This window comes from Falco naumanni, chromosome 4 (assembly GCF_017639655.2).
Source record: "Falco naumanni isolate bFalNau1 chromosome 4, bFalNau1.pat, whole genome shotgun sequence".
In the NCBI taxonomy this organism is placed as follows: domain Eukaryota; kingdom Metazoa; phylum Chordata; class Aves; order Falconiformes; family Falconidae; genus Falco; species Falco naumanni.
The window spans coordinates 66,384,840-66,400,617 of NC_054057.1; the positions used below are offsets into that span (position 1 = coordinate 66,384,840).

Consider the following 15,778-nt stretch of genomic DNA (forward strand, 5'->3'; position numbering starts at 1 on the left):
GCATCTGTGGAAAAATAGAGGAGGAAAGAAATGAGAAGGGTAGAGATGCATTCGCTTCATTAATGCTTCTTGTTGACATTTGATGACTTTTTGTGGTCTCTGTATTTCTGTTCCTTTTTCATTTTATGGCTTGGATGTGGATGTTAGCTGTTGGAATCGCTCAGCGCTTACCTCTTTACCGGCCTGCTGTTCCCCAGTACTCGTGTCTTAACTACTTTTCTTTCTAGATCTGTGTGGACAGAGGTCTCTGACTTGTGCATCTTTCTTTAAAACTGGGGTGATGCATATGTTCCAGAGGCTTTATGAAGCCAGTATGGTTGATAGGATTTCTTAGATTTCTGTTGACTCTTGGGTTATGTCGGTGTTGTATGATAGATAATAAAGTCTAGATTCCTTAGCTTGTAAGTCTGTGCAGCATGATACGTACTCTGTGATTGTCCTAGTTCTTGCTCTGAAGCAGTGTAACTGTATTTGTATAATGATGCACATGAGTCTGTGATTTCATGATTCAAGGTGTTCAGCAATGCTGAGTTACAGAACTATGACCTGCACTTGCAGTAGGCTGTCCCCTTGGCTTGACTGGAGTATGACCGGGAACATCTTAAGCTGATACAGTTGTTACGTATATTATATAGTGAGTTTATAGCCTTAGTTATTTAGCCCTGATGTGGGTGGTTCTGCAGCACCAGATAGATGTGGTTATACTGCTTTCCTACATAAGTTGTCTCATGCAGCACCAGGTTTGTTGGAGCAACAGTAGTTGTAAGCACAGTCTAAATGGAAAACATTGTGTATAGCATCTTTCTTAATTGTGTCGGAACGTGGCCAGTGTCTAGCACTGATACTAGCTTACCATGAAATGTGCCCTGTGCTCTTAATTAAAACATTCTGTTTTCTGTTTGCTGGTTCTTGGATGTTCTGTCACTTTTTTTCCTGAGAAAACCCATCCTTGTCTTGACCTGTCAGCGATGGGTCATTCTACTTTCAGAATCCCTTTCTTTAAGTTGTTGTGCCAGCCTGCTTTCTTTACTGAAGCTTTGGTCTCTGCCTTGTTTCTTGCTTGTTACGAGCCCTCTGTGAATTGACTACAGTAAAATGTTATTAGATGTTGCACTGACTACGTCTTGTGGATAAGCTGTCTGTGAAGGTGGTAGACTTTGAGTTACAGGAAGCTCAAGCTTGCTGTATTTGCAGACTTCAAAAAGAGAAGCTGTTCTTTTTGCACTTCTGAATACTTCAGAAAAAGCATGGAAGGCAGCTGCAGGAGATTCCCACAAATGTAAACATTTAGGAAGAATGACATAGCTCAGCAAATGAGATGTGTTAAATTTTGCTTTCTATTAGAAATTGATCAGGGCACCTTTTTTTGATGTGCAGTTCTGTAATCTAGGCACCTGCAAACTTCAAACTACTGGCCTAAATGATTCATTTGATTATACAACCTTGTTATATGTAGGTGATGTGTGCAAAAATAGATTTTAAGCTTCTTTTGGTTTTGTTTTTTTTGGGGAGGTAGGGTGGAAATAAGCTATGCTGAGAAGGCAGAGGTGTTCTTCATGTGTATGGCTTTGCGCTTTTTTTTTTTTAATATTACTAGCAGTGGCATAGTAAGTATGAAGTATAATTTTCCTCTCATCTACTACTTCCATGGCCTCCTTGTAGGAGTGCAGTAGCAAGTTGTTATGTCTCATCAAGCCTTCAGAGATGGATTTCCAGCTACTTCTTTTATGCTGGTGAACAAGTTGGACGCTGTCTCCTCTTGTTACTTCACTTGCCTTCCTGTCTCATCAAAGTGAAAGTACCAGCTGCTAATCCTAGGATGCATCAATGTGTGGGGCAGCTGTTGTCAGAATGTCTGGAATTCACAGTTCTTGTGTCCACTTCTTCTCACCTCCTGGAAGTGTCCTGTGCATAGGAAAGGGGTTGTTCCCCCGCAGCAACCGTTCTGTCTCCAGATGCTTTTTCTGTAGGTGAAAAAAATTGCCAGAGACCATTGCTGGACAGTCTGACACTGTCTAGAACGAGGAAGATAATAACTTCTTTCTTTTTATATATATATCTGTTTATCATAAATCTGTCCTTTTTTAAATACCTGCGCAGAAGGTGAGATAGTGTCAGCTGCATAAAGTTGTCCAGCTGTCTCTTCTCAGCCCAAGAACTCTGTTAACTGTCAGTGTCTTTGACCCAGGGACAAAACAACTGTGGAAGCTGTTGATGTGAAACACAGAGCAGAGCCTCCTCTCTCTGTCAAGGCCAACTATTAACCTTGGAAGACGAGAAAATCTCGGATCCAGCTGCAGGTGCTTAGTATTTCAGCTGTGTAGTTTCCAATTGCCCTTGTTGTACATATCGAGCAGAGATGATGTCGGAAGGCCCTGATCCTCCCGTTCATGTTACAGCAGCAGCGGATGGTAATTATGGCCCGTCTGTATCTGATTTCTGACAGCATCCTAGCTGATTAATTCTGTTCCTATGAATTGAGTATAGGTCATCAGACTGATGGTAAAATGAGGTCATTCCTCTGAAGAATGCAGCTTATTTTTTGGCCTCAGATCCTTCTGTCTCTGAATGGCAATATAAGCATTGACAAAAACATTCACCTTGACGATGTAATTACGTGAACATGGATAAAAACAACTAAGAGAAGCATTTAAAAGCTTTTTAGACAAATCTGCTTGTTAAAGAATATGTAAAGCTAATTCCTTATGAAATACTAAAATTATGACAGTTGAAAATTGTTAGACCAGTAATACACTTAAAACTAGGCTTATGCCTGATGTTATAAAACAAAAATAAAGGAGCTTAAAATATGTTGTACTAAGAAACATTGGATTAGCATATGGAAATAAAGTTTGTGGAAATGCAGTAGTAGATTTTAGTAATGGCCACCTCCAGTACAGAGATATTTTTATTGTCTGAACTGACAGCATGACAAAATGTTAGAATCTCAAATTTAGTCCAGCTAAGGAGAAAAAGGGCAGTGTCTTAATTCAAGGTTCGCAAAGGGGGAAAGGAATCAATAAAAAGATGAGATCTATTAACTCTGAAAAATCTGAAGGACTGGCAAGCAGGAAGGATCTATTTGGTCACCAGATTTACAAACAGAACTTACACATTAGCATGGGAGGAACGTACAGGTACGTTAAGCAACTTGTGTGGCTTAACGCTTAAGAGTTTCAGTGTGAAAGGATCTTCGTGTCTAAAGACAAACTTTTTAAAGTGACCTTCGTTAGCATGTTTCAGTAGACTGAGCTAGTTTCACTCTTGAGGAGGGAGTAGAGTACAAATGCCAAATTAATCAAATTGAATATTAAATTTAAATTTCTCTTGCTTGCTGATATAAGATACTGCAGCTGTGGGATAGAGGAAGTCAGATGAGACAGCTACGGGGGAAAGAATACTGACCTTGTTGATCGCTGTGGGACAAAAAAAAAAGAAATAAGGTAACTGTACATTTTGGGGGAAGGAATCTGTGATGCCTCACTTTCTGCCTTGAAGTTTTCATATGTACCCAAACATTGTACTTGAAAGCTCAGGAAGATGGCTATTCCAGCAAAGTGTAAGATTCATGCTTATGAAATAGAGCAGCTGTCAATCAGCCTAAGCAAGTATAACAAGCAAGAAAAGGTGAGGTCAAGATTCTTCCTTTGTGGTCATGGACTTGCTTTTTGGAAACAGTATCAGGTATCATTTAAACATAGACATGCTACTTAGCACCAACATTTTTTTTTATTTATAAGGAAAACTTAAGCATTATCACAGCCAAGTATACATTGAAATAATCTTAAGCGTATAGCTCAGATCTGAGTTGAGGTTTTGAAGTATGTGGCCTATACTTTGCATGTACCTGCTAGGATAACCTTTTATGTTAAACATTTTTTCCCCCTCAGATGCTCTATAAATGTTATTTTTCAATTGAAGAGAGTATCTGTAGATTTGCTGATTTCCCCCCCTCAATTGGCTTTTGGTGTTTGGTTGAGATTAAAATCCTCTGCTATTTGAAGTAATGCTGTATGAATGCAGCATAGGTGAAATAGCAGTGGGTCTTGTGTTGTATTGTCATTGACCTGCAGTCTGTACGGATATTCATGGAGAGGTCTGTGCTTGTGGGGTGTAATGTGGAGAGCTGCTGGGAAGATGAAAGGAGTTTGTGTAAAGAATAAAAGGGATTTTCTTGGAGATTATGGGGGAAGAATCTGTGGCATATGTAGAGAGGTCTGGATTAAGAAATTGAGATGTATTCTGGCTGTGGAGTACTGGGAAACTTTTTCTCTGTTTTCTGGGAGGTATGTGAATGTCTTGCTGCTGGAGCAGCTTCTGTGGTGAAACCTATTCTTTTCCTTACAGCTATTGGTGATTTCTGAGAAGAAAACATGCTGGGTTTGTCCCCCTCTTCCTTCCCAGGTTCTGTCCCTTCTATGTCTTGGTTAAACTCTGGTTTCTCAATCCTGTCTCGATAGCTGGCTGCAAAGCAAGTATTTGCATGGCAATACTATGTTGGATCATTCTTGAAAACTGTTTTCCTGGGACGCTTAAAATTAGTGGAGACTCTTCAGGCCCTTCTGTGTGTGTGTGGCGTTGCTTTTGGCATGTGGTCAGACCTGGACATCTCAGCACCTCTGCATCTGTCTTTTGCAGCTGTTTGGATTGTTTGGTGCTTCCCTGGATGCAGTAGTGTCCTTTTTCTTCTATTTCAGGTGTGATCTCCAAGGAAGACTGCTCAGCAGCTTCAGAATTGAGTGGTAGAGCAGTGTTCAACACAGATAGCCAAATTTGTGGTTTGCCTCCAAGTCAACCATGACTCGCTGGGGGGGGGGGGCATGTGAACGAATATCATCCATGTGCTGAAGAAACAGGAGGAGGTGTCTTGTTTGTATAGCCCTGAAGGTCTACTTTGAAGCACCCTATCAAGATTCTTGAGGTCAGCCAGTGTATTTAAGAATAAACCCTTGAGACTGAAGTCCTGGTTGCTCAAGACAGCTCACCAGCAGAATTCTGCCGCTGTCACTTGTTTCAGTGCAGGATCCCTGTTCATATACCAGGATTAACCCCAGCAAGGAGAATTCATCAGCGTAGGGACTCTGTGAGACACTGTCAGCTGAAGCATTTCCTGCATAGTGTGGCCCAGGTGATGCTAACTTGCATGTCATTGCAAAGAAAGGCTGAGGTGTTGGGTCAGTAACCTGTGCCAGCAGCCTCTGTTCTGCTGTAGTCTGAGAACCCTCCTGTGCTCTCTATGGCCCGTTCCCAGTGTTGAAGTTGCCACAAACTGTGCCACAATACTTTAATGCGTTCATTGGGCTCTCTTTGGCCAGGTGTCAGATACTGGTGTAGTCTTTGTGCTTCTGATATCAAAGACAAGAAATATGTTTGAGGTAGCTCTGACCTTCTTGTGTTCGGTACAGCTGGTGTTAGCGCTCACCTGTGCCTCTGCAGTGCTACATGGCTTTCAGTGCCTGGAGAACTATATTGCGTGAGTGAGAATGGATCAGTTGCTGGAGTGATAAAACCTGCTCCTTGGATTTTAATGAAGGTGCTAATTGCTGGCATGAAAGAGCACAGAATTCATTGCTCCTGGAGAATTTCCTGTCTTAGTTCTGCAGTACCTAAAATGCTCACGTTATCATCTATCATCTGTTTAGGTGTCTGCATTCAAGTTTGTGCTCCTGGTAGTGGTCTACTGCCTTTGCACACCTGTGAACAAGGTGAAGGTATATTAAACCTCTTGTCTGAAGACAGTTATCTTTCTTGCCAGTGTTCCTGTTTCAGATTATCTCCTGAGACTTGTACAGGTCTTTCTTCTTAGCAGATGTGTCACAGTGGAAGACTTAGGTGCTGTATCCTGGAATTCTGGATGGAGATCCTGAGCGTCATTTGGCAAAAGCTCCTATTGGTCTGTGGACAGAACCATTTGTGTAATTTTTCTTTTAAACCTTCTGGGGTCTTTCACACTTTTGTGAGAAGGTGATTGTCACTGTCAGTGCGAATTTCTGGAAAAAATACCTTGGAAATCTTTTCAGTGCAGTCCAGAGACCTGAGAACGCAGACCTGGCTGTTCGTGAATGAGCAATATTTGAGGCAGGTAGTAAAGTGCTGGGCCATGTGAATCTGAGCATCTCCAAAATTAAGGGAAGATCAAGGCACAGTACATATTCCTGTTGGTTGTTCTATGTCCTTGAGATCATAAATTTGAGAGTACGTTACACACAGGAAAAAAAGAGAAGGCTGCCTTTTAAAACAAGCTGTTGCAGGGTTTGGTTGTTTTTTTTAAAAAAAATCATTTCAGGAACTGCAGTGCAATGGAACTTAGCCTTAAAATTTCCGTTTTTGGGGATATAGAATTGAAAGCTTTTTTTTTTTTTTTTTTTTTTTGGAAAGGCTGTGAAGTATCCATCTCATATACAGATAGCTTTCCCAAATGGAGCTGGTAGGCCATCTTTCCATCCATCCTCGACCTTGATGAGGATATCGGTACATTAAGACTTCTGATTTATGTCTATGTGTGTTCACAAACATCAGTTAGTGAAGTTACAGATCCAAGTTAGTTCCTAGGCCTGGTTTTCAAGCCCGGAATATTTACTGATACAATTTGACCGTTCTCTCTTTGGTAAAGAAAGATCAGGAGATTCCCTCAACATATTTCAGCGACAGCAGAATAAAAAACTTGTTTTCTCATGTAGCATTTCTCATGTCATCCATACTGACCATCTCATACCACCTTTTCTTTTTGGAATTCTCTGCAGTATGCAAAGGTTAATGATTCTTCAGGGACACTTTTTATTCTTGCTGGCGTGAGAACTGTTCACCACCAGTGGAGGAAGTGGTTTCCCACAAACTTCCAGGATGGCTAGAAAGTGTTAGTCTGGCAGTAGATTGTGTAAGTGCTTGGTGAAAGATCAAGGAGAAAGAGGCATCTTCTTTATCAGCACTCTTCTCCTTTTCTTCTTTAAAGCACACAGAAGCGATAAAGACATAGTATTCCTGATAGCCCATGAAAGTGTTTGCCAGGCCTTTATGCAAGGGCATCCCATAATTTTTTTCCTAATGTCTGAAGAAAAGTAGATGGAAAGCTTCCTTCACAGTTCTAATTGCTTCTGAATCAGCAATGCCCTAGGCACCCCTTGTTTATCATGGGGAGATATAGATGGTAAGTCTTGCAGACAGTGGGATTAGAGACTGTGGTAAAATGATTTAAAGTTGATGACTGTTTGCCAAACTCCTGTCAGTTTTGTTTGATGCCACGTACAATTCTGGTAGCTTGCCATCTTGGTGTGCTGAGGAGTTTTCTATGCTTGGTATCTAGCTGTGGTGCCACCTTTTTAGGCAGCAGATACACCTTGGAGGATAAGGAAATATCCTCCAAAAAAAAGGTTTTGGTTTTGGTAAGTGTTAAAGTATATAGTAACTTATTAAACTCGGTAGGAGGAGAATCGTTGCAGCAGGAAGGATTTGTATCATCATGGGCAGATTGGGTTAAAGTGAAAGGAACTTGAACTTTTGTCTCATAAAGCTGGAAAAATCTCAGCACTTCTGCATTTGCTTACTAAATACTCTAATTGTACTGTACAACTTCCGTACGTGTCAACACATTGGTGTGTTGTGCTTGTAGGGCTTGAGTTTTACGCCGGACAGGCAAGCAAAGCTGCCTTCCATTAAAACAGTTTTGAAGACATAAGTCACCTGGTTTTATGGCTTGGATATTTTGAGCAAAGAAGGTTCAGCTGTTTGAGTGTCATTTAGCAGAACAAGTAACTTTTCTGAGGTTGTGCTCAGACAGTTCTGACAGAGCTGGAAGGGAACATGTATTTAATGATACAATGTCACGGCACAAGTGGGACAAGCTGGCAGCTTAAAATCATCTGGTGGGAGTGTCTCTTCCCCTGCTTCTAGTTCTGTGTTATCTGCTCTTTCTTTCCTATCCTCTGCCATTAGCTCTGGTGCTTACCTTGCTGCAAGGAAAGCAGATTAAAACTGCTGACAAAACAAAAAGTGCTTCCCTCCTGGTGTAGGTTTCCATTGCTTCCATGGTGCAGATTGGTTATCCTGTGGACAGAAGGGTGCTGGCGCTTGCTCGTGTTGACACTTGAAACAGAAATGGGGAGTAAAATGCTGATCAGTGGGTGAGAGGGAGCAAGACCTCGTCTTTAAACTGCAAGCTGTTAATCCTTTTACCAAAAAAAAAAAAAAAAAAAAAAAAAAAAAGATTAAATCTATACTCTGCTTGATCTCAATATTAGTTATGATTTGTTCTCAAATGGTGTACTCTGTTATCGTCATTTAAAATCTGACCTTTGCAAGAAGAAAGTATGAAATAAATGCTAAACATGATTTAACAATAGCTACTGGTGAGGAGACTGAAAATCCCTTCCTGCAGACAGCATTCACTTTCTAGATTTAGGATTTCTAGGTGCTGTTCTTGACTTTTTCCATTTTTTTTCAACTTGTAAATAATTGTCAGTAGTGGTGCAATCCCTGGAAAGCTTCATCCTGTAGTAGATCCTGCTCCGTAAAATAAAGCCGGTGGATCATTGCTGCTCGGGCCCTTGGCATAGAAGGCAGCGGGGTCCGTAAGTTTCACAAAACTCTTAAGCTGATGCTACATAGTTGTCTTGTGGTGTCAATGGCTGTAACTCAAAATCACCTTCTTTGAGAAGCGTATGTGGTCATATGAGTGCTTCTGACCCACCTTGATGCAAAAATAAATTGGCAAACAGCCAGTTATTAACTACATGGTCCTGCAGGGCTTGCTGGCTCACTGTGCATAGAGATGAGCTAGAAGCTTTCGCATCTTCTGAACACCTGACCTGATGTTTTACTGGCTGAGAAACAATGGTATCTTAAACTGTTCTAATACAGCTTGGATTGATTATCCCCTCAGGTAAGATTAGCACTGTGATAGTGGTACCTGCTTCAGATAATATGCTCAGTTCTCTGGCAGACTGCAGCTAGAGGAATTTTAATAGTAGTTGCTTCTGTACAGCATCTTATGTTACTCTTTTAGCCAAATGAATGTATTGGCCAAAAGTCCTATTAAAGTAAATGCAAAATTATCTTTGAGCCTGTGGTAATTAACTCTTCTAAGGTGGCAGTGAGAGATGCAATGAGAAGCAGATTTCATGTTGAACTTGGAAGGTTTACACTAAACTTTCAGAAGGGAGTTAAGAGTTGCAAGTCTGTTGCTAAGTTTCTGGTGCTTGAATCTGTCATTAGACTGATCTCTTGCATCAGGTGAAGCATTCATTTACCTTGATTCTGGAAATACAGCAGTGTGAATCTGAATTTACAGAGCTGGTAAACAGAGTATAGCAAGAACAGATAATTAACTAAGCAAGCATTGGTGATTTAGTTATATGCAGCCAAACTTCAGGTGGTATTCCTGTCGTGAGAATGCCGGATTAAAGACAAAAAACTCAGTCCTTTCAGATTAGCCTTAATTTCCTCCAAAAACCAAGTGTTTGGTTTTATGCCTCTTACTGGTGGAGTTTGAATTGGGAAACACATTTATAAGATTATTGCAGGTATATGGTGTACATTGATGTTTCTGTATGCTGTTCATAGACATAGTTCAAAGAGTTCAGGTTCTGTGGTAAAACACGCAAACAGTGTGGAGTGCTGAACCGAGCATCAGGAAGCCATGAATTCACTTCAGGTTTTTAGCAGCTTTTCTGTTAATTCTGTCTGCTTCACAGCTGTTTTTAAGAACTGTTAAACAAAACTATGTTGGTTTGGAGCTAGAGACGTTTAACGTTCTTGGACTGAGAAGATGAACAAATCTGCAGCAGTGAACTTGAGAACCAGAGTCTGGAACCATACAAGAAATCAGCTTCCTCGTGGTGGTGCCTTCCAGAAAGAACATGCTGATCTAGACTTGCTGAATCTTCTAGACATCACTTTTCTCCTGTAGCAGGGATAGGGTTTAGGTATCCTGATTTCAAAGTAGTTGTAAAAAAATTTACAATTTATTATTCCGGCAGGTCACGAAGGAAGAGCATCATGGGGCTGTTGTGAGTTTGAGCTGTAGATGTCCTTTGCATCTGAACCATCAGGATTCAGTCCCTGCTCATGGCTGATTAAGGCAGAGAGTATCTTCATATGATGGAATTTCTGGGTATTTTCTCTAGGCTTTCTTTAAAAAGGTGCAAAAATAGAAACTATCAAATACTCAACAAGCACCAAAGTTAGGTTTCCAGTACAAATTCCTGTCTCCTATATGCAATTAAGCGGTCACCGAAAGGCAACTATTTAACAATAACAGGGCCTTAAGATGGAGGGTAAGCAAAGCATGAAGGAAAAAACATTTAGAAAATAGTCCGCATTTGAAATACTGAACTGGGTATAGTAGATCTCGCTGCTGCTGCTCCTCTTTCTGTCTTCTAAAATTTCGGAGCATACGGTTGGAATTAAGGTTGAGGTGGCAGTTTTGATTCTGGTGAGTCAAGTGCTTGGACATGTGGAAAGTGATTTTTAACTCTGTTGTTGTGAATACTTTGGTGTTTACAGGAATGTGTGCAAAGTCTGTCTTAATGCTTTTTATTAATGTAAAAAAAAATGTTAAGAGCTCTTCAATGGTACAGAGTTTTGTAAAATGCCATGCTTGTTAGTTTCAAAGAGTGAATTGTTCTGGAATTTTCAACAAATGTTTTGGTTTTGAGTGGAAAAAATGTGTAGTTGAAAGGGTTGCTTGTTCTCAGTTTTTTAAAATAAACATTCAAACTTATTTCAGGTGGAGGAAGTCTGGCTTATTGACATGCAAAGATCTAGAACTTATGTGGGATTTTTCTCTTTGCAGATATATTGTAAAATGTCTAATGGTTATGAAGATCACATGGCTGAAGATTGCAGGGATGATATTGGTAGAACAAACTTAATTGTGAACTACCTCCCTCAGAACATGACGCAAGATGAATTACGGAGTCTATTTAGCAGTATTGGCGAAGTTGAATCTGCAAAACTTATTCGGGACAAAGTTGCAGGTATAATCTAGTATATAAGAAATTTTTACTTTGTGGTAGACTGCTCAAGCAATTACTTAATTGAATGCAATTTGATGTAGAAATATTAAATATTTGTGTGTGTGTGTAATCAAACTATTGACAAGTATGCATGTAACTACAGTAGTGCTAATACTAGACATTGAGGATTAGGAAGGTAGAATACTTAAGGCTAAGTTAATGACTGTTTTGTATATGGTTAAGAATTCCAAGAAATACTGTTCCTAAATTTGAACATCAATAGGCGTGTCTAAAAATAGTTTGAATTTGGTCACCAGCTTATTTGTTCTTCCTACAGTCTGTGAATTTTTGAGTCTTACTAGAGCTCTAAATATGCAAACAAATTTCTTGATCTGATTTTGATCAGTAAAATACAGGTGTGGTATGTGTTTGAAATGGTTGTAGGCTTTAGCGCTTCAGGAATTTAACTTGTAAGTTCTTTGAATAGGATTGATAGTTATAGCTTTAAAAAATGAGAGGAATGAACAGTTCAGATTTGTGAAACTTCATGTTTCCTTGCAAACAAAAAAATGCTGGTAAAGCAACTGGTTCCGTAAGTATTTATTTGCAGGAGCTTTTTATCTGCTCTGGAAAGATGTTTTAATCCTACATTTAAATTCTGGTTATTCTTGTTCAGAATTCATGGAATCTTGGATTTAGTGGGAGAGCGTGGTTGTTTCTGTAAACAAAAGCAATTGTGTTGTTAACTAGCTATGCATACTTGTTTGTTCTCAGCCGGCAGATGATTTCCTTGTGGAATTTGCTGTTCCACATGCTCGATCTTGTATTTCAGAACCTAGCAATACTGTCTTAGATCATTATCTATCTAATCCATAATGAAACAGGTCTGAAACTACTTCACTGTGTAAAAACTGCATGAAAGCTGATGAAACACATGAGAATTCCTTCTGTGTTATTTTAACTGACTTTAGTTTATGTGCTCGAGAAGAGATGTGAGAACTAATTAAAAACTTTCAGAATGGTTTCTCTGATTTCCATGCCTCTTTAGTTCTCCTAATTTCTTTCAGATGAAGTTTCACATGATAGCTGTCTAAGTCTGTACTTATGGAATGTATATGGAAAATCATCATGAAATACTTACATAAAATACAGATTTCTTTGAATATTTTGGTAGCTGAGTTATCAACCTAGATGTAGTCATACAGTTTGAGATGCTTAGAAGCAGAAGCTTGCTCTGGAGGCTGCTTTTCCAAGGAAATAAGACTACTTGATGAATGGGTTGCTATCATTAACAAATGTCACAGCTGATCCACACCTTAGACTTTCAATTAAACACAAAATCGTCTGTACAGGAGGTAAGGATATTTTAAATGGGAAGCCAGACACATCATTACCTGAAGTTTGAGAGCCTACCTCACACTGTTCCCTGTAGCATCAAATACTCTGGTAAAATCTGGTTAACTTTAACTTGGAACTTGACAGCGGTGGGTAGTTTAAAGTCCAAAACATATACTTGTGTGCTTCAGATTTTTCTTAACAACCCTCTGAAAAAATGAGACTAAAATTCCTTTTAGGGTTGCATAGAGTCCTTTGGTGCCTGTGGACAAAAATGTTGGCTTCTCTTTAAAGGGATTGCAAGTGTTTTAATTCTTGGTGGCTGCCTTGGTCAGACCACTTAATTTTGTTGCTACCTAATGTTTCATTCACTTGCAACACTGTTACAAGCAATTCCCAGTCTTCTTGCTCACTGATGGTTTTGGAGTATCAGTAAAACGAGTTGGCTTCTTCAGGAACCTTCTGAAAATGCCACTTTTTTTTTCTTCCTTTTGCTTTTCTTTTTGCCCCTTCATTTTTGCATTAAGATTTAGGTATTGTGAAACTCCACTCTAAGCAGGTCTGATGTTTGGCTGCCCCTGTAGAGAACAGTCTTGTGGCAGAGTTCTGCTTTCCTTGTGCACCACCACTTGCATTTCTGCAGAAAAACCTGTTTAGCTCCCTGACCTTGGTTTCTGTGAGGTCAGATAAGTCATAATATTGGCACATAAGACGCAGTGGGGTTGAGTGGCCTGGACAGCAAGGAAGTAACTCCTCCTTTTGTTGCAATTTTTTTTAGATCAGTTTAGTTTTTCTCAGTGAAATTACAGCTTTAGTGCCACCATGACATTCTGTTAAAGCATTTTGTCTTTGGAGTTGCCTTTATTGATTGTATTTGCAGAATTAAAATCAATCCTTGCTTGATAATGCTTATTTTTCATAAACCAATAACTGATATGTTTATTTTTCTCAATTAATTTTCTATTAGTGAAACATGTAGGACAGAAAATGTCTTCTGCCTGGAATGCAGTTTTTAATGATTTACTGAACTAGCCTTAGCTGTCAGGAGACTGATTACTTAAATTCAAGAATCTATTTGAAAGCCAGAGTTTCGTTTTAGCAAAGTATTTCATTATGATCAGAGTATGTATGTTGTTGGATTTTATTTCAAATACAGCATGGTACAGAACAATCTTATGTTCCATGTATTAGATTGTGCTTATACAATTTAGAGAAACTTCTTGAAACCATTAGGCTACTTATCCCTTATTTTGTTATTGATGAATGCTATAGGAAGTTGAAAGTAGCAGCAATCCATAGTGTCAGTTTACATTCCTTACTATGAATTTTTTGCTTTGTGTACACATGGATTATAGCAGCCGGTAAAAGTATAGCTATGCATTTGTTTTGTTGAGATGTGATAACTTCTTTTCCTGTTTTTTGCAGTTACTGTAAAGAGAAGCTTGTGCACGCTAAGGTGAAGATTAGACAGGGTGCAGTGCTCCTTCAGCTCTTCCTGATCATACTGGAAAGATAGGGTGCTGGTCTCGTCATTCTTCAGTTTGTGTATTGCATTCCTAAGCACTTCCAGACATGGCTTTGCTTAACTTGTGATGAGTGAATCAGTACTTGGGGTCAGCGGGCAAATAATGGGATGTTGCTCTGTTGCTCACTGTGCTTGTATTTATGGTGAGTATGTCGTGGATGTCCAGGATTTTCATAAGAGATCTATAGAACTTGGATATCATTCTTTCTGTCAGATCTTAAGACTAGCACTAGCCATATCTTGGGGCTTTGAGCCCTGGGGAAGCATGAGAAGGTCGCTTCCCAATTTAGTATGGCACAGTGTCAAGTCTGAGATGTAACTGTTGCATCTCCTGGCCCTTTTGTGGTAATTGCTGAGGCTTGTGAGTAGCCATCGACCCAATTCAGCTGATTAAATATTCTCTTCCTGTGGCTCTGGCTCATGAGGCTGAGAGCAAGGAAATAGTACTGGGGTTTGTCTGATCAGTCTGTACTGATTAGACTGTAGCCTTCTAGCACTGATTTCAGACTCAATGGTGCCAAATGTGTATAATGTTAAAAGTCCTCTTTTTTGGAGCAACTGCCTCCTATCATAGATGATTCAATGGAAGAAATCGGTCCTGTACCATATTTTGCACTGGGGGTGCTTTACTTTGCTGGGACATCCATATTCTGGGGTATGGTTTTCTGGACAGTCTGCTGCGTTGGACTTCTTTTACAGGTGAACATTTTTTCAAGCGTTTCTCCTCCTTCAGTATCCGTTAACACAGAAATTCAGGCCTTTGCCATGCTAGTCTTGCTGGATTTCTTGCAGCACAGATGTGGATGGCTCATCATGTCGGGATATCTGATTGCACGCAGTGCAAATGCTTCTAATCAGTAGCTGTAAGTTTTCTGAGAGAACCTGGTCGTTTCTAGTCTGCTTGTTTTTGCAGGCATACAGATTTTTAGTCCTTCTGGACCAAATGATAAAGCTGAAAGTTAGGCTGCCATGAGTGTTAAGTTGCATTTGATTTTTGTTCTTCCCCTCACTCTGCTGAAGTGTTGGTGCTTTCAAACCCAACTGTCTTAGAGATCTGAAAAGATTGGGTTAAACATTTCCCATGTGTTTAAGGTTTCAAACTGCTCTGGGATCTTTTTGTTGCTCATGTCACCCATAGCCCTGCTCTGAGTACCTGGTGACAAGTGTGCTGCGTGCACCTCCCTGTAAAAGTATTCAATCTGATGGCAGTTGATTTTGTTAGGGAGGCATCCAACTTCTTGAGGGTTCTTGTTCCCTCCCTCACACCTTCTGTACTGCTTGAGCAGGGAATAACGTATCCCTGTGATACTCATGAAAAAACACTCATGACTTTCTACTCTAGGAAATCTAGGATGTGATCCTTTAGACTGTGCCAAAGGCTGGCTGTACCTGTCAGCTACCAAAATGCAGCCATCTCGGTGCAGACACTGGAAGGAGACAGTGGGCTTCCTCTCCACTGTCTGTATTTGCTTATGTAAGTTTGAGCTCTGATGGAGCTTGCTGAGGTTGAACCCCTTGATCAGCTGCCAGGGACAAAGGCATCGCTCCACTGTTGCTGAAAACCACGGAGCAGAATGGATGTTTTGGGATGACTTGTTAAGGTTGTGTGCAGAAATCTGGGGTCCATCTCCAGCAGTGCTTGCTGTTAGAGCTGACTCAGGCTGCAAGTGTGCACGTGGCTTACAGAACCAAAAAGAAATCACTTCCCAGGTAGTTGGAATCCCTCAGGGATCGGTATGCATCTTCACCTTTTCCTTGTCTTTTTCTTTGCATGATGTTTTCTCTGGAAGGCTTGCACGGAAATGATGCAGCTGGAAAAGAAACAAATGGCTGTGTCCTGGTAAGCTTTTAAAGCAAGAAGGGAAGGAGGATTTTATTGCACTGCTTTCAGATCTGAAAGGCAGTAAGTAGCACTCTAGCTTGCATGACAGGGTAACCATTCATTTTACTAGTGCAGTGGACTCCA

At 40.1% G+C, this 15,778-nt stretch overlaps 1 protein-coding gene across 10 annotated transcripts in view; it reads left to right on the plus strand.

Moving 5' to 3' along the window:
* Positions 1-15,778, plus strand: part of ELAVL1 (ELAV like RNA binding protein 1) — a 58,812-nt gene that overhangs the window by 1,063 nt on the left and 41,971 nt on the right. For all 10 annotated transcript variants that reach the window (XR_005827407.1, XR_005827408.1, XR_005827409.1 and 7 more), the window contains exon 2: positions 10,790-10,973. Coding sequence is in view for 4 of the 10 variants with exons in the window: in XM_040590610.1 (XP_040446544.1) it covers positions 10,802-10,973 (172 nt within the window). In the remaining 6 variants the exon portion in view is untranslated. The remainder of the gene's footprint in view (positions 1-10,789; positions 10,974-15,778) is intronic.